Source organism: Polyodon spathula, chromosome 10 (genome assembly GCF_017654505.1).
Source record: "Polyodon spathula isolate WHYD16114869_AA chromosome 10, ASM1765450v1, whole genome shotgun sequence".
In the NCBI taxonomy this organism is placed as follows: Eukaryota; Metazoa; Chordata; class Actinopteri; order Acipenseriformes; family Polyodontidae; genus Polyodon; species Polyodon spathula.
Window position 1 is genome coordinate 10,027,933 of NC_054543.1, and position 19,328 is coordinate 10,047,260.

The 19,328-nt window shown below is 35.3% G+C and overlaps 1 protein-coding gene across 1 annotated transcript; it reads left to right on the plus strand.

Annotated features, from left to right (window-relative positions):
• Positions 1-7,632: 7,632 nt before the first annotated feature.
• On the plus strand, positions 7,633-17,546 carry mtg1 (mitochondrial ribosome-associated GTPase 1). The gene is made up of 11 exons (XM_041261017.1): positions 7,633-7,793; positions 8,286-8,350; positions 9,912-10,016; positions 10,249-10,335; positions 10,642-10,698; positions 11,140-11,230; positions 11,669-11,730; positions 11,900-11,996; positions 13,824-13,905; positions 13,985-14,097; positions 14,299-17,546. The coding sequence occupies exons 1-11, from the start codon at positions 7,691-7,693 to the stop codon at positions 14,394-14,396; spliced, it is 960 nt and encodes a 319-aa protein (XP_041116951.1). The 5' UTR covers positions 7,633-7,690; the 3' UTR covers positions 14,397-17,546.
• The last annotated feature ends 1,782 nt before the right edge of the window (positions 17,547-19,328 follow it).

Genomic DNA, 19,328 nt, shown 5'->3' on the forward strand with positions numbered 1-19,328 from the left:
AAATTGTCTAAATTGATGTGTTAACACAAAATATGAAATGGCAACGTGGAACCAGCTCAGTTCTGGATTAAAGGTGTGTGTGGTTTTCTGGGGGGTTGTTTTACACATTACATGAGAAGGTATAAGACAATCTAAGTCATCCTTAAATGGAATACATCTGACAGCTTGATTGCAACAGTGGAGATCAGAGGTACAGTCCAAACCACAGTTTCTATGGGGAATGCGCCTTTCTTTGAAAGGAGTTACTGTACAAATTAAATATAAACAGCATTTAAAACTACTGTATGTCAAATTATATTTTTCCATTTTGAGTGTAATCTTTTGTGTACAATTAAGAGTATGCTAAAATACACTGCCACTGTTAAAAAATGTAGACCTACAAAAATGACAGTAAATTAGGTAAGCTTTACTGGAAATATGGTGTTAGCTCTTTATCATTTAAATGCACTTGTGTAAGCTTAATTTACTGGAGGTCAAGATGCCATCTCCTAGGGTTACATGTTCATATTTGGAATGTTTCTATCAAATAAGAACTTTGCTTTGTGTGATTTCAAATTGTTTTTAAATCTTAATTGGTTTAAATTATTGTAATATTAAAGCAGACCTTTTTTTTTTTTAAGATGGAGAGATATGTTTGATTAACTGAGCACCTGCCCAAAACATAGGGACTGCCACTCTTTACTTACCTTAAGTAGCTTATGACTGTTCATAGGGTTCAATAAAGATGTTTATAAACATTGATTTGACTTGTATTCTAAGTGAATGTATTGCATACATATATGAGAATTTACCAGTGTACATATTCTTAACAACGTTCTTTATTTAATAAAGCCTCCATATTGCTAATCACCTACATTTTGTAACATTCCTTACAAATGCTAATACACCTCTGTGTAAAGGAAAGGGGAAGTGAAACCAAGTGTTGAAAAAGAAGGTCACTTACTCTCATGTTATATCATTACATCAGCAAATCTGTCTTTCATTATGTGGTATTATTAACATACATTGATTCTACAGTTCAGTTTCAATTTTTTAAAAATGTTGTGATAGCATTGATGCCAATGCATTTCATCCTTAAGTACAAATATTGGAAGGTATTTTCCCATTGACTAGGCTGCTTTAAAGATGATACAATCATGGTCCCTTCTTGAAATGGGCTAGCATGTTTTGTATTCCGTTCCAAGCATCACTTCTAAAATATAAGTTTCACTAAACTCGTTAGAACCGATAATCTTGGATATATATATATATATATATATATATATATATATATATATATATATATATATATATCTATAATATATATATATATATATATATTAACCGTTTGTGGGAGGATATGACCCTCATTTACCGTTAAAACCGTTTGCAAACAGTGTGGGAGGATATGAGGGACAATTTTAACAAAAATAAATAAATGCTTACAGATATATGTATTGAAAAACATCATCTGTATATCTGCAGATATGTCAAGCCTCACTCATTTGGAGTGACTCACTCATTTTAGGTACATTTTTAGTGTCAGTTGTAGCAGTCTAGCATCTAAAAGTCATGAAAGACAGAGCAGCCCCTGTTATCTCATTCATTTGGATAGTCTGACCTTGGCATCTCTGTATGCGGAATTCCTAAACATTCTTATTTCTAAATTTGTCTTGCTGCTTTCCAGAAATTTGCACAATCTGAAAAATCAGCACAATGATAATAATTCCAGCAGTATGATTGTCTTTCTTTGAATTCTTATTACTGTTTTGTTTCACACGTTGACAAATTTAACAATTAAGCTGTGTGACCTTAACTCTAGTTCCCATGAACTGGTTCACTGCCTTTCTTTAAGAAGTAAAGGGAATGATGGCCCTGCCTTTCGCTGTGATCGAACAGGTCTTCCAGACAAAAGAGAAATTATGTGAATAAGTATTATTTCCTTTCCCAGACAAACAGTAGGAAGTAAGACGGAGTTTGAGAGCAACTTGGTCATTTGGCATTATGTTATGGGTAAATCCATTGATTCTAATAATACATTCAGCAATTGTTTATTGCAGCTGTACTTAGAGTTCATTGTTATTTTTTTGTATAGTACAATACATGTGTTGGTGTTGTCATGGGTTTTAATATATGGGAATGTGTAAACTGAACTGAAGAGTTACATCATTTGGAACATAAATATTTAACATTCATATCAATGTAATGATTTTGTATAACGATTTTGTGGGGGAGCTCATGAAAAATTGTGCTGTGTTGTTTTATATATATATATATATATATATATATATATATATATATATATATACAGCTCTGGAAAAAATTAAGAGACCACTGCAAAATTATCAGTTTCTCTGGTTTTACTATTTATAGGTATGTGTTTGGGTAAAATGAACATTTTTGTTTTATTCTATAAACTACTGACAACATTTCTCCCAAATTCCAAATAAAAATATTTTCATTTAGAGCATTTATTTGCAGAAAATTACAACTGGTCAAAATAACAAAAAAGATGCAGTGTTGTCAGACCTCGAATAATGCAAAGAAAATAAGTTCAGATTCATTTTTAAACAACACAATACTAATGTTTTAACTTAGGAAGGGTTCAGAAATCAATATTTGGTGGAATAACCCTGATTTTCAAGCAACGCTTTCATTCGTCTTGGCATGCTCTCCACCAGTCTTTCACATTTATGTTGGGTGAATTTATGCCACTCTGGGCGCAAAAATTCTAGCAGCTCGGCTTTGTTTGATGGCTTGTGACCATCCATCTTCCTCTTGATCACATTCCAGAGGTTTTCAATGGGGTTCAGGTCTGAAGATTGGGCTGGCCATGACAGGGTCTTGATCTGGTGGTCCTCCATCCACACCTTGATTGACCTGGCTGTGTGGCATGAAGCATTGTCCTGCTGGAAAAACCAATCCTCAGACTTGGAGAACATTGTCAGAGCAGAAGGAAGCAAGTTTTCTTCCAGCACAACCTTTTTTATGAGTGCACACAAAAATATTCTAGTACTTATTTGTGTAATCTTTCATTCATATACTGTAAACAATCATGAATAGAAAGGCCAGTGTACTGTATATGCACCAAGTTATGTTTTCAACAAAATAAATTGCAGGCGTGCCTGTGATATACCGGTGACAGATATATGAAGCCATAATGTTGTACCCTCTAGTGGTCAAATTAGTACATTACAAATCAGCCTCTAGGAGGATACTCAAAATCCAATAGGAAACGTCCCTTCTCAGAATCCAACTTTCCTAATGTGATTATTATGATTTAGAACAATGATTGATTGGGTGTAAATTTAAAAATAGTTAAATAACATGCCAAACCTTGAAAGAGAATGTTTGTTGTTGTTGAAACTGTTCAGATAAAATTCAGGGTGCCATCTAGAGGGTACAGAAGGCAAAGCAAGGATAATATAGTTTATCTATCTACACAGCATGGGTCATCCAACCGTGGTCCTAGAGGGGTGGTATCCTTCTGGACCAGGATTGGAGACCCCTGATCTACAGTATTTAACCACAGCAGGCCTTTTCTGTAATCCTATCATTGTAAATCAAAAGATTAGATAATTATGATTACTTTGCAAATCCTTTATATTACATTGCTTTTGCTGCTGGAGTAGATGCAATTTATTTTATGGGATTACCAAGTTTAATTATAGTTGTACAGGGGAATAGGATTCAAAACACTCCAACATAAATACTAAATAAGAACACTATTATTCTTTAAAAATCTATCGAAAGTGCTTTATTTATTTATAAGATAGGCACCGATGAGGTATCATAGTACCACACATTGTTATGTACTCACAACAATTCTTTAGAAAGTTTAGACGAAGTTCAGTTCTAAATCATATTGTAAGGATTTTTTCCTTTGTATTTCCCTGACCTTATAGCTCTTTACTAGGTAAGATGCTGTTTAAACTTGGCTGATATTACATGGTGTTTCCGCAATGTGTCTTACAGGGGTATTTTGACATCTTTTTGGTATTTATAGTATATAGGGTTATGAGTAATTAGCAAGGGGACTTCACTGTACACATCATCTTTCAAGTGAAAGTGTATAAGAGAATTTGTTAGACCTGTTTTGCCTTTGTTTTTACTGTCCGGTTTGTACGTCACGATAAGGGGCATTACGATAAGCCTCTGATGTATCTGACCACATCAGGTGGCATGTATGAGGGGTGATTAGACGATAAGTTCTAGTTAAGCCCAAATGTGCAAAGAAACCAAACTGCTCATAAAAGCAGAAAGGAAGGTATATGCTTTTTGTTTCCTTAGAGTATATTTAGAACAGTACATTGGGGGGGGGGGGAGGCAAAACCAAAGAAGGAATAAAGATTGTTTGAAACTTTGTGTAGCCTGAATTGAAAGGCAGTGTGCACACACATTTGCATACATATAAAAACACGATAAGCATTGTGAACTCATGTTTGGAAATGTGGCTAAAGAACTGAGCCAGAAAAGAAACTGGCAGAATTGTTTACATTTGATCCGCACATGAAAGAGAAAGAAAGAAAAATGTTTATCTGCAACAAACTAAGATGTATGAGGCCCAGAAATATTTTATTAAAAATTGGTAGTGAGCTTTAAATTACAAATTGGTACTACTAATTTGAACAGTAATGAAAGCAAGGTCTTTTATGTTGCAAAAGTGGTTATTTTAATGGTTAAATTCAGCTACCGCTAAAGTACAAATACATTTGTTAGCAAAAACAGGCTGGCATGAATAAAACACTTGCCAGTTACTTTGCAATAATGTCAAGTACAGTACTGTAATAGGGTTCTGATTCTGATGGTGATTCAACCAACGGGACAAGGGGGGAATCAAGCTGGCAACTGGGAGCAGGACCATACAGCTGACCACATAGAACTCACTCTAATACAACAGGACAATTGAAAACTGCTGTTCTGCTCAGGAACCAGTGTCTGAAATGCGATAATATTGTCACCTACTCTGGACACAATGTGGAATTTGAATAATTTACTGTAGCGTTGAATATGTTTAAAATGAATGTAGGGAAATTAACGGTAATGTTATTTGTAACAATGGGTTAGCAATAGTGTGTTATGCCGAACGAATATATCTGTAGGTATTGTATGAGAGAATATCACAAGATATAATGGAATTTTGTGTAATTGTGTATGGAAAAGGAATTGCGCCCAGTGTGTTACAAATAGACGATTAGGCATGCGTATACTATTTTAGTACTTATTCAGCGTATAGTGAGAATTTTTGTAATTATAGCTCCAGTTTTTAAGAGATTCCCCAACCTACTCGGCATTGATTGGCTTGGAGCTGCCACTAAGTACGTTTGCGCTGGGTTTTTATTTTGATCAGAATCGCACTTTTGGAGAAGCCACGCCCTACAGGGCAGAAGCGTTTGACTTTAACCACTGAGTCTGAACGAGTGCATTCGCAATCAGAATTAAGCCCTATGTGTTCTTTGATTTGCTTTCTCCTTGCTTGTGTTTTGAGTCCTAAATAAAGTATTTTTGATTGACTTTACCAGAAGAAGATTAACTATTTTCTCTAAAAAGTAGTCCCAACTGCTGATTGCACAGCAGCAGGTGGCAGCAGTATTCTGAGCAGGACACTATTTTGCTGTATTTGTATATTTTTGTGGAATAAATGTTATGAATATTATCATAGTTTTGTACACACAGTTTACAGGTTATTCTGTGTTTAATCAAACCTAATTTCTATCTGAGAATGTATTATCTTGACATGCAATACTTGTCTGAATCGTATGAAACAGATACAAAGGCACTGGGTTTCTGTTTGGAATAACATGTATGAGTAACCAATACATATTTCAGAATTACATTTTCACTTATAGTGAGAGAAGCACTTGGTTATGAAAATCTTTATTTTTTTGAGTATCAGAATCTGTGCACATATAGAGATCTGTCTGTCTGTATGTATATATCGCACTCTGTATCTGCTCAGATTTTAAGTGGGTTTTAACTTCTTATTGAATATCCCATATATCGATCGGACAACTTGCATTTCCAGTGGATGCTTTATGGTACCAGTACCACAGTATCCTTAGTATACTGTCCTCATCCAATACATAGAAAATGCTGCAACAGTAAGTGGCACCCCCTTGTACATGTCTTCTAAATTCAAGCTGGACCTCATGACCTATGAAAAAAATGACTGATTCAATAATCTGTAACACTGAAACCTTTTACAATAAACCTGCTTGTCTCCCTTGAGCCTTCACGGTTTCTGTTTGCTGGAGAAGCCAGGCATTGGTCATTTTATTCAACTACCCATGGCGCCTTGCTGTCTGGCTGAAGAGAAGCAGACAGACTGATCACTTGTTGCATTCAATCTCCTCTAATATCTCAACGCTTCACCTCAAAGCTATGAAGACTATACTTCCCATATCCAATGAATTACTAGCAGAGGGAGAGAATGAAGAATGAGACATGTAGTGCCTAAAGCCTGAAAATGATTTATTTGATTTGACTTGTACATATATACATTTCTGAAACTTATATACCAGTAAATAGAATTTTTTTACAAGTAATAAATAACACCAAAAAAAAAAAAAAAAAAAAAAACTGAAACAGCTCCATCTATTAGCATCACAAGTGTTTTAAATATGCTTTCATAAATTGTTCTTCTAACACACTGCATTCCTTTTTTTTTCCTTGATAATTCATAAATGCTATACAATAATAAAGAAAAACATAATCTATAATCTTGTTCAAAAGATTGTGGTCTGTGTCCAAAATCATATTTATACTGAAGACAGGGTGATATTCTTCAGTAATTTGCAGGATGGTTTCTTTTACAGATTTTAGATTGTCCTGCTTCAGCCAATTAAAGACTTCCAAATTTGGCTGTGGCATTGGGTGAAATATATAACACCTGCTCACTGGGTGAAATATATAACACCTGCTCATTGGGTGAAATATGTAACACATGCTCCAATCGAACCTCTCTTAGCAGATGATGCCAGTAGGCAATGTTGTTTGGAAGAGCTTGACAAGATGGAACCGAAGTGCACAGTTTTCAAGTTTGAATGACAAAAGGAAAGTTATTTCTTTAAAACATGCATATGTACACCTTATTTGTGCTCTTTGTGATTTACCACCTTCATTCAATACAAATACACAAATTGCTGTTTGTCAAATCTATCTTATTGAAAGAGAACCAACATTATGGAACATTCCTAGCAAGTGTTTCAAATCTACTGGAATATTTCTCAAGATAAATGTGAATATAATATATATATATATAGCTATATATAATATATATATATATATATATATATATATATTGTATATCATGTCAATTATTCGTTACGTTTGTACTTGTAGTCCAGTAAATAAGCAATGCAACATGGTCACCCTACACGAGAGACAATGTGCTTTTGGTCATCTCCTGTAAACAAATATTTAAATACAGTTATTAAATATACATAATTATGACAACATTGTTTAAATTATAAAGGATATATGTTCAAAGCTCAAAGACTATAAAAGAAAAACATGCTAAAAAAAACTACACTAAGTAATAATTAATCCTTTGCTGTGGTTACAATTACAATGCCGGTAGCTTTTGTGACAGGAACTGCTCTTCTGTAGATTAGAAAACCACCCGGAATGTAATAAAAGTTGCACACTGTACATTTAAGTGAGGGACAAGACAGATCGTGTATAAACACAAGAACGTGTTTAAAAGTTAAAAATGCGAATATACCAAACACTGTGTAATGTTGCAAAATTCCGACAGTTTTTTGATTTTGGTAATAGAGAAATAGCTAACTGGTTCCCTGGTCATATGGCGAAAGGTAAGAATAATTGATTTAAATTTTCAAGTTCAGGCAAAATTAAGAACACAACAACACAAGGGGTTTATTTGATCCACTTATAACTTCTGAATAAATGTATTGATTGATTTTATTAGACGATACAGCATCGTCTTTCTTGGGTTATACAACACATCTATTTCTTCAGTTCTGTAAAAATTGCTAAATAAAATTACAATCCAACATCCCGCAGGGCTGTATGTACATTGATCAACTAGACCCTAAGTAATTACTTTACACGATACGATAGTGAACTGTGAATCGCTAAGTTCATTATTATTATTATTATTATTATTATTATTATTATTATTATTATTATTATTATTATTATTATTATTAATAATAATAATAATAATAATAATGTTAGACATAAATGTTGGTTTCCGCTAATTAGCCCGAGGCTCCTGTGAAAGGGAAGCAGGTGATGTATAGTCTGTTTTGTTGTTTGAATGCTTTTTTACTTTGTTGTACTAGGACTCAGACAGATGAAGGCGACTCTGAAGAACGTGGACTGTATAATAGAAGTTCATGATGCCAGAATATCCTTTTTTTTCTCTTTGGGGGCCAATGCATTCCAGACTAGTACGGGGATGTGCTTTTACAACCTCGTTTAAGCCGCCCTATGTGCAGTGCACTCAGGCAAAAGGTCCTTAGACAAATAACATTAAAATAAATACTCCAAAGCGGCTATCTTTATTCTTTACTGTTGAAATGACAACGATGGTTTAATCAGACTATCAATACTGTCTTTTCTCTGATCTGCACTGTACAGACTGTAGGAGGTGCTGCATTGTTTTGATTTAGGTTGCTAAAATCTAGTCTTCAGCATTGGAGGTAAAATACAAAAAAAAAAAAAAAAAAAATGAACGACAATGCAAAAAAAGCAGAGTATGTTTCAGCTGAGGATCCCAAAGAAACTGTACATGCAGATGGAGGTAATTGTTTAAGCATAGAAAATACTGTAGCGTTTCACAGGCAGTGAGAGACAAACGTGCTTGTTCTTCGTTCCAAAAGCTTTATTGAGTCCCTTTCTCCCCACAGAGTCCACAGCTCTCAATCAGCTTCCCAGGAGCCATAGCAAACATAGCTCAACACAACACAACACATCACAGCGTGCAAGCTGCCCCTTTGTACCCCAAAACCCAGCGAAAACAGGTGACATTTAGTCATAACAAGACATACAATGTACACATAACACAGCACGTTATTGGACAACATTCACAGCTGCACTCACTCACATGCACAGGCACTCAGGACAGGCAAAACACGGAACAGAGACACAAAACGATACAACACATAACGCAAATAGTCGATACAATACAATCGATTGCTATTTAGCTTCAGAATCACACATTAAACGAAGGGCTACTCCAGAGGCTGCTAAACATAATGTAAAACAAACAGCTTTCAGAAAGCAAACTTGAAAGTCAGTTCTACATGTACGTTCTAGCACAGCCATCTCGCTTCAAACAACCTGCTGCTGCATACTTTTCATAATTTTAGCCCCGATTAGGCATGCTTTCTTTGTTTTGACTCGGTACTAATAAAGTAAATTCCTGAGTGGGACAAATAACATGACCACGAACGTGTTGTCTATATTGCCTTTATTAAAGAATGCCAGATGCCCTTGGGTAACCGAGTTTTGGGACTGTTTCTAATCAATTTCCACATCTGTATAACTTGCCAAAGCTTTGCCTTACACTTCCAGCCAATTCAGTGGATGCCGACGTGCCGTCTCAATGTAATGGCAAGTCCACACCAGACAGAATGTCGGCAGCAACTGCAGGGGGATGTCGCATGCTTGCCTTTAACAAATGACAGCACTCTGTTTTAGTAAGGAAGCAAGTACCACTGTTTTTAGGCGCTTTTGCTCTGAAATACTTCGGTTTATTTAATGTTTAAACAGGTCCGCAAAATCCTAGTTTTATTCCATAACCTCCCGCGAAAAGTACGTAAATTTACAGCGGTTTAAACCCCTAGTAATGTACAGTAAGAAGTGCAAACAAAGTACAGCAAATAAACAAACTTTTATTAATATAAAACTGTATGGATATTTTCCTAGTCTTCCAGTTCATCTTGGGGATTCTTTAACTAGATCACATTCCTTTCTCTGGCCGTAATCCTCTCTTTCAGGAAAGTTTAGCCATTAAGCCACATTTACTGGTGCTGAACAAAATGGATTTAGCAGATTTATCAGAGAAGCAGGCAAGTATTATTATTTTTAATAGTATTTAAACAATCAGGGCACAATTTAAAATGAACAAGTCCCAATTAATGAATTAAAACACTAAAGACACTACTGTGAGTCTGTTCAACAACGAAAACATGTAGAGCTCTAAATGTGTTGACCAGTGTGTATGTTCAGAGACTATTCATTCACACATCATTTCTGCAGTTTTGTACAATTATACTTTAAATATTGCTTTTAATTTTATAGAGAGTTCTCAAACAACTGAAAAGGGAAGGTGTGAGCAATGTTCTCTTTGCTGACTGCCTAACACAGAGAGATGAGAATATGAAGAAGGTGAGAATATTGAAATACCATTCCAATTAATAATGCTTTAACTGGGAGTTATTTCACTTTGAACAGAAACACTAAAAGAAACATTTGTTGAGAGGCTTCTAGTCCAAACCTTTGTCAAATAATCGTTTCTTATAGTGTATATAGTTGGCTATCATTTAAAGTAATATTTTGTATACATAAATTGTGATAATCATGAAAGTCTCAATTATTATAAAAACACAATTATTTAATTAATTATAAACAGTCTAAATGTGCTTTAAATAAGCCTAGCTCATGAAATACACTTGTTTTTTTTCTTTCTTTGAGGTGGTTCCAGTGGTTACAGAGCTAATTGAAAGCAGCCCCCGGTTTCACAGGACAGAGGTCAGTAATTCAGTTTGACCTGTATTGTGTAATGATAAATGTATCAGGTTCTTGTATTTCCAGGTCACAATTTGTAACTCATGCACTCAAAACATTGTAATCATCCACAAGATGATGGGTTTGTGTTTTAAATGAGAAGGCAAGACACATTTAGGGATTTACAAAAAAATACATAGCCTTTTTATTTTTGTTTATTAGATGTTTTATTTCATAACTAAAGTTAAAGTTACCACACTTTTTTTAGTTTTCATTTAACCACAAAAATAATGTATACAAGTGTGTTTACTAACTGGTATATATATATATATATATATATATATATATATATATATATATATATATATATATATATATATATATATATATATATATAATTTTACTGTAAATCATGTTTCAGATATAGTGCTGCAGTTTACAAGTGTTTTTCTTTAATATCACCAGAACATGGAGTATTGCCTATTGGTGATAGGCATACCAAATGTTGGGAAATCTTCTTTTGTTAATGCCTTACGAAGATTGCATATAAAAAAAGGTATTTAATTTAATTTCATGTACTTCCAAAACAAAATTAGCTATATTTAGAGTGCATGAGATAGCCTTAGAAATAGATATAGACAAAACGTTTGGGGACTGCTTTCTAAAAGAAGAGACACAATTCCATTATTTACCCCTACATATCATTTGATGTACCAGCAGTAACTTAGTCATGCTACCTCATACACGGGTAAAATGCAAAGGTCTTCCTGTTTAGAAAGTAACCTTTTAGAATTATTTTATTCTTTTGATTATGTTTTTGATTATTGACTAAGGAGGACTCTCTTTGTAGTAGTGCTTGCTCTGTGGAGAGGTACCTGTTCTGGACGTGGAGGGCACAAAGTGAATAAACTAAGCTAAGCCATATCGCAGTCATTGTGTGATTTACTGTAATAAATTATCAGTTTATGCACATCATTTATTTTGTTCTTTTAAGGAAAGGCTTCCAAAGTTGGAGGGGAACCTGGTATTACTAAAGCTGTCTTGTCTAGAATTCAGGTAAACGCAGTTTGTTGTCTGTGAGCACGCTGTATAACGCAGATCAGAATGGTATTCATCATTACACTTCCATCCTGGTTTTACTCAGTTATGTCCTCAGTACTGCAGGTTGCAGGTTTTTTTTTTTTTTTTTTTTTTTTTTTTTTTTTTAAAAGCTGTGTACTTCCAGGTCTGCGAGAGACCGTTGATATATCTGTTGGACACCCCTGGAGTTCTTCCTCCCAAGATAGAAAGCTTAGAAACAGGAATGAAGTTGTCGTTATGTGGTAAGTGTACACAATAGATAAAATAGTATACAGTAGTAGACTGCATCCAAATTCATTGAAGATATATATACACACACACACACACACACAGGTAGTGGACAAAAAAATGGAAACACCAATGTAAAGTCACTTATTAGGGCGTTGAGCCACCACGTGCGTATGCGTCTACCAGCCTCTGGAATTCTGCAGGAGGGATGCGGCACCATTCTTCCACGAGAAAGTTAGTCAACTCACTCCTGGTTGATGGAGGTGGAAAATGCTGGTTCAGGCGTCGTTCCAGAATATCCAATAAATGCTCAATTGGGTTCAGATCTGGTGACTGAGAAGCCATAACATATGGATAACATCAGAGTCATGCTCATCAAATCGTTGGGCAAACACAACTGCTCTGTGGATGGGGGCATTGTCATCCTGGAAGACACCCCCCCAGCAGGAAAGAAATGCTGCAGCATGGGGTGAAGAGGATCACTCGGTACCAATAAATAGCGATTGGCATTGACCTTGACTTCTAATGGAATGAGTGCACCAAAACCATGCCAGGAAAATGCGCCACACAGCATACGGGACCACCCGAACCCTTCACTGTCGGAACCAAGAACTCGGGGCTGTAGAATTCTTTAGGCTGGTGCCACACGTGCACTCGTCCATTCTTCAAGAACATGGTGAAGGATGATTCATCTGACTATATCACATTTCTCCACTGCTTGGTAGTCCATTGCCTGTGCTCTTTGCACCACTGGACTCTCAAATGTGCATTGCCAGGTGTGATGAGCGGTTTGTGCACTGCAACCCAACTTTGGTATCCCGCTCTGTAGAGTTCTACGGCGGACCGTTTTTGATGAAACTGGCTGCTCGCGCCCAAGGTTGAAACTTGCAGTTAATTGATCTGCAGTTGCTCGCCTGTTTTGCCTTGCACTTCGAATTAATGTACAGATATCACGATCTTGGAGTATGTGCTTCCACCCGCTGTTGCCCTTTGCTGATAATGTCAATCCCTCGGAGTTCTATGCCGACATCACCTTAGACACCGTTGCTCGTGAAACATCAGAAAGTTGATCTGTCTTGGTCACTGAAGCTCCTGCCAAGCGTGCCCCAACAGTCACCCCTCTTGTCACTGAGGTCTCCTCTTGCAGCCATGCTAGCCATAATTATAGGCAACCAGGCTTGTCCGGCATTTTTATGCATGACCCTAAGCATGCTGGAATGTTACTTGCTTAATTAACGCATGAGCCACACCTGTGTGGAAGCCCATGCTTTCAATATACTTGGTGTCCTTCATTTACCCAGGTATTTCCATTTTTTTTGTCCACTAGCTATGTGTGTGTGTGTGTGTGTGTGTGTGTGTGTGTATATATATATATATATATATATATATATATATATATATATTATATATATATATATATATTATATATTATAAATCTTTAGTCTTTTGAAGTAGTTATAAAAATTGTCTATTATACAGTGTGATTTTCAATGCTGAAGTTTAATAACAGTCCAATTAGCCTCTAAAAAGTAGTCCAAACTGCAATATGATTGTACAGCAGCAGGTGGCAGCAGCATGCTGAGCACGACACTATTTTCCTGTATTTGTTTGTTTTTGTGGAATAAATGTTATGAATATTATCATAGTTTTGTACACACATTTTACAGGTTATTCTGTGTTTAATCAAACCTAATTTCTATCTGAAAATGTGTATCTTGACATGTAATACTTTATGAAAATCTAGATTTCCACCCACATACAGTATGTATACAATGGTTACCTCATTTCTATTGCATGAGTGTGATATTAATTTGTATTTCCTTTTTGTTTTCTCGACACAGGAACTATATTAGACCATTTAGTTGGTGAAGATGTCATAGCAGATTACCTTCTTTATACGTTGAACAAACATGAAAAATTAAGGTAAGTCTATAAATATGAGATTATATATTACGGTTTCAGTTTTTATTTTATTAATGTTAACACTTTACTGTCTTTCCAGTTATGTTGATAAGTATGAGCTGGGGGAGCCTTGTGATGACATCCAGCATGTTTTGAAAAAGATTGCAGTTAAACTTGGAAAAACTCAGAGAGTTAAAGCCATCACTGGAGTAGGTAAGTTACTGATTTGTCTATCAGTTCTGTCATGTAGACTGGTCACTGGTGCAGAAGACTTGATCAGTCATGTAGACCAGTCAGCCAAACAGAGAAACTGTAAATGATGTGAAAGTCAGACTGGATGAAAAACGAATGAAAAAAACTAATCTTTTGAAATTGAGGCTTCTGAGCTTTGAGTTGCTGTTTTTTATGTTTCAGGGGATATCACTATCACAGTGCCAAACTATAGTGCTGCAGCCTATGATTTCATCCGAGTTTTCAGGAAAGGAGAACTAGGCAGGGTGATAATGGACTGATTGACCAAACTCTGTGGACAAAGATAAGCTGTTGTGTCTACAACGTGAAACAAACTAGAGAATTAACTAGTAAAACTCATTGTATATAACGGGTTTCTTGAATTATTTTTATGTAAAAGCACAAAGTAATAATTAAACTGACTTTATTTAAATATCATGTCCAGTTGTTGCATTGAATGTTCAAAGTTCTCTTTCACACATAATGGTACAATACAGTAACGTAGCCTTTAGAACTTAGTGTATCTATTATTAATACAGCCGTGTACCTTGGTCTGGGGAGGGGTCACGTGAGTAGGTAAGTCCATCTATGTGCAATATCCATTTGCGTCAAATATGCACAGAAATCAAGTCTTTTTCATTGGAAAATCTTAAACACAGCTATTTTAAGTCTGATTTAGTCTGTATGTAATGCACAAGAGATAATCTGATTCTACTCCAGAAATAACAACAGTTGTTTCATACTCTACATCCAAAGATTAACCTGTTTATCCTATTTTATCTGGTAAAGATTTTTTTTCCCCCTTCTGAACTTTAATGTCTTCTTAAGCCATATTTATTAAAGATAGATTGTGCCTGCTAGTATAGTATTTTTTTTTTTTTTTTTATGACGTCAGTATAAAAGATAATGCTATGCTGGCTTGGCATACCCTGGAGTCTATTTTAATTATCCAAACCATGGTTAATCTTAACAATGATGCAAACATGAAGAACCTGTATTGTGAAATGCATCCAATCATGTATATGTTTAATGCCAGCAGTACTATACAGCCCAAACATTTTCAGAAAAAGAGACACCTGAAATACAAGAAATTTTAGATTTTATTTATTTTCTTATAAATGTGTAAACTATAATCACACAGAAACACAACACATAGTTTAAAATAGATACATATTTAAAATGATAATGATAAAGATCTTGAGAAAGATCAATGTTCCAGCATGTGATAAAAAATAACCATTTATCTACAGCCCCACTGCCTCACAGCACATCAACAATTGAAACATAAACTACAGTAAGTGGTACATTAATTGTATTTACCAGTTTGTTGTCCTACCTGTGTGTGTATATATATATAATACACACACACAAAATATCTTTATTAGGCATTGGGTGCTATAAAATATTGACAGTTTTTAAAATGCAATAGCAAACTTATTTCTACACAACCATATATATCTTTATTTATAAATATAACAAAATTGAAAAAGTTACAAAATGGCGTTGTCTTGGGTCAATACACAAATTGACCCTGAAAGCACATACATTCAGCTGAAGAAGACAGAAAATAATTTAATCAAGGTATTACATAATCTATAGTGCTCATTGTGAATGTTTACAGCCTCTATATTTGAATGGGACTAAAAAAGCATAAAGTAATTGGTGCATTTCGGCTGCATTTTGTTCCCTAACAAACTGTTTAGCCATAATTTGGGCTTGCCACTTTTGCAGTGTGTTACTGAACACACTCTAATTGTTCAACTACATTTATTTAGTACTTTAGTATGTTGTTATAAAGCAAGTGCAACACACCCAGAATTACAGTATTCTATTAGATACATAAATATCCTTGAAAAGGGATAAACTTGAAATGGAATGACACACTGGAAGGATTGGAACAGTCAATTCCAGTAGTTCTAACAGTAATTCACTGCTATTATAAATCCTAGTGACTAGTGCAGGTATTATGTATGCATGTATATCTAAACTGCATGGTTCTCAGTTTGTACCTGTTACCACCACATGGACTTTAACAGATTGTCTATAAAATGTGTAACAGGCAATGTTCTGTGTTTTACTGTAATTATAGATACTGTTGCCCTCTATGGGGGAGTAAAGGTAATGCAATACTTGTCAAAGAGGCTGCTTTAGTTTGTACAGTTGTTAACATACCAGGTTAAATGATAAAGAGCTGTCTAGAGCTATTTTTAAAAGAAGCATATAACAGCTTTATAGTTACATTAAAATACTATTGAAACAGCAAACATATCTCCATGTTTTGGATACCCTGCAGTATGTCACATACTACATCACTACAGTTAACAACAGCATCTTGACATTACTGTATTATGCAAAATAGAAACCAATGTTTGATACTATTGAATATTTAACCTGTGCACATGTAATTTACTAAACTTAGTTTACAGTTAGCAACAGATGGCCCTAAAACGATGATGTGAAACAGTGGAAAACTAATACGTTCAGTACAACCAGCATACATAACTGTTCCATGCAACACCTACTTCTGGCAGTTAACTGCAAATCTAAAACTAAATATAAAGTACTTTCAAGTAGCATCCTATATCAAAACACTGTTACTTGCAGAATATTTTTTTACAGATTGTTCTAATGATAAAGCAATACAAAGGTTAAATTCAGAATGAATGCTTCATAGACTACTTTAAAAAAAAAAAAAAAAAAACCCTCCCTGTGCTCAAAAAAACGAAATATTCAAACACAGGTTAGTGTACGTGTCTGTATGGTGACTCCGTATGTACATGACATGAATGGGACATGTTTCCTATGTAAGGCTTCTACTTTCCTGGTCAAGCAAGGTAATGAAAAGTAAGCTTTAAAAGCTTGGTATCAAAATCATTCAAGAATCCTAAAGCTATCTTACAATGAAACTGCTATGAAATACCCTGCTCAGTACTGAAATATTCTTAAGAATTATTCAGAAAGACTCTAGCAAAGCTTTAACAAGGTGTGCTTTGTTGTGAAATGACCACACTGTATCACCTAGGTGTGTAATAATGTCACAGCAACACACACCTTGAAGTGTCTTATGGTGATTAGCCAGCAGGAAAACCTGAGTAGGGTAAGAAAACAAAAGCCCGATCTAGTTTATAATGGTTCATTAAAGAGCCATCAGAATATTGTATACCTTTAGGATTCTTTTATATTTAGAAAGTCCATGGATTCATTTTTATGCATGAAAAGAGTGAGACAAAGGAGGCTGCACAAAGATCACAATGTCCAGTGTGAAGCAGGATTTGGACAAGTTGGCAGAACAATGTGTCTCTAACTACAGAATGACACAAAATATGTAGATCTGCTTTTGAGGCCTGTTCTGGGGAATCAGAGTATCTGTCTAGTTATTTTTCCACTGGGGAGATTAGATAATTAATAATACAAACCCTGAAGACTTTCAGAAGCTGACATATTTGAAGACTCTAATCAGGCAGAGGGCTGATGTGATGTTGATGAAAGAACATCTTGGTTGGACCGAGGTGGATGTTCTGGCACTGTAACTGTAGTCACCATCCGTCCTGTTCCCGTACTGCCTGCCGTACATTTCGGAGCTGTCGCCCGAACGGTAGCGAGATGATGCCAGCCACCCTCCAGCTGCAGCGCCAGCAGCAGCCCCTCCCGCCGCTGCGGCCGCCACCCTCAGCGTTGACCCTGAAGACCTGTATCTCGTCGCCTTCACCCGAGACCGCGTTCCACGAGCAGTACCCCGGGCAGCCCCCCTAGCTCCTCCCCTTCCCCCCTTTGAGATCACAGTTTCACAGAAGAAAGCCGCCAGTAGCAAAACCATCCAGCAGGTTGCTGTAGTTCTGTTCATTGTGAAGAACTTGGGCACCTAAATTATTTTAAAGAAAAAAAAAAATCAAAAACAACAAGCAGATAAGGATAGATACACTAAGCATTGCGATTTTGTATGTGAGGCAATGCAACTGAGAAACACCCATCTTAGAACATAATATATTGAACAAAATGTAAGTAAATTCATAAATGTAACATACAGAAAATAGGAAAACAACTGGATGACGAGGCAAGGATGTAATGTTATTAAGATATCAATACTTTTTCCTAATTATCCCTGCTTGCATATCTCATGCTGCCGAAATCACTTAAAACAACAATAGTGTTTGGTATCATACAAAATTGTCCAGTCATTCCTGGACTGCAGTGAATTGAAGGAGTGGATTCGGGCATTATTGTCAACTATCCTTCCACAATAAGCCTCAAATTTAGTATATAACTGTAAATTAATTCCTCCCATATGTGATACTGGAAAGTAATAGGTTCATGTATGATATTGCATCTCACAGGTTAAGCTTACAAAAGTATGCTTTTTGGACCATAAAAATGTAATGGACAGAACTGGGTGCAAAGCGTTATGGGATGTACAGGAATAAAAAAAGCAGAGAATAGAATAGAATTTCTCCTAAAAATAGGTCATTGACAGAGAAGCCTATATATCCCTTCAATGGTAAGCAGCCAAAACCAATCTAAGTAATCTTGGGAAAGAATTTGAAAGGCACTGTTTAGAGACTTGTGAAATCCTTATGTAAGTCAGGTAGATATGCTTTAAATTACAACAACTTAAAAGCACAAAAGTCTTCATCCCCTATTCAGTCTTGCCTGATTTTGTTTTTAGGTCAAAATAAGCATTATTCATCAGCAGAATCACGCTCCTGTTTTGAATCTGATTTAAAAAACACAACCTCTCCTGTGTTTTTTTTTTTTTTTTTTTTTTTTTGTAGCTCGACTTGTAAGATTAATAAGACATTATTTGTGCTCATGTAGTACTCCACAACAAATCAATTTAGATGGGTGTTTGAGTTTATTATTGAGTTTATTATTATTAGTAATAATGATACTACAAACCATAATCAGGCCGATAATATATATATATATATATATAGATATATATATATATATATATATATATATATATATATATATCAGTACCCATATATATCACCAAACCCTGTATGTCACCAAACCCTGTAATTGTGCAGAATGTACATGACCTGTGCAATGTATTAACCTCTATGTACTGCATGCTCTGCTTTTGTAGTTCATGTATAACACTTTTTTTTCTAAACCATCTTCTAACAAATGTACCATTTGTAAATAACCAGTATGAACGGCAATACCATACATATGTTAAGTGGGTGCTACATTAGAATATGAATGCCTAATCA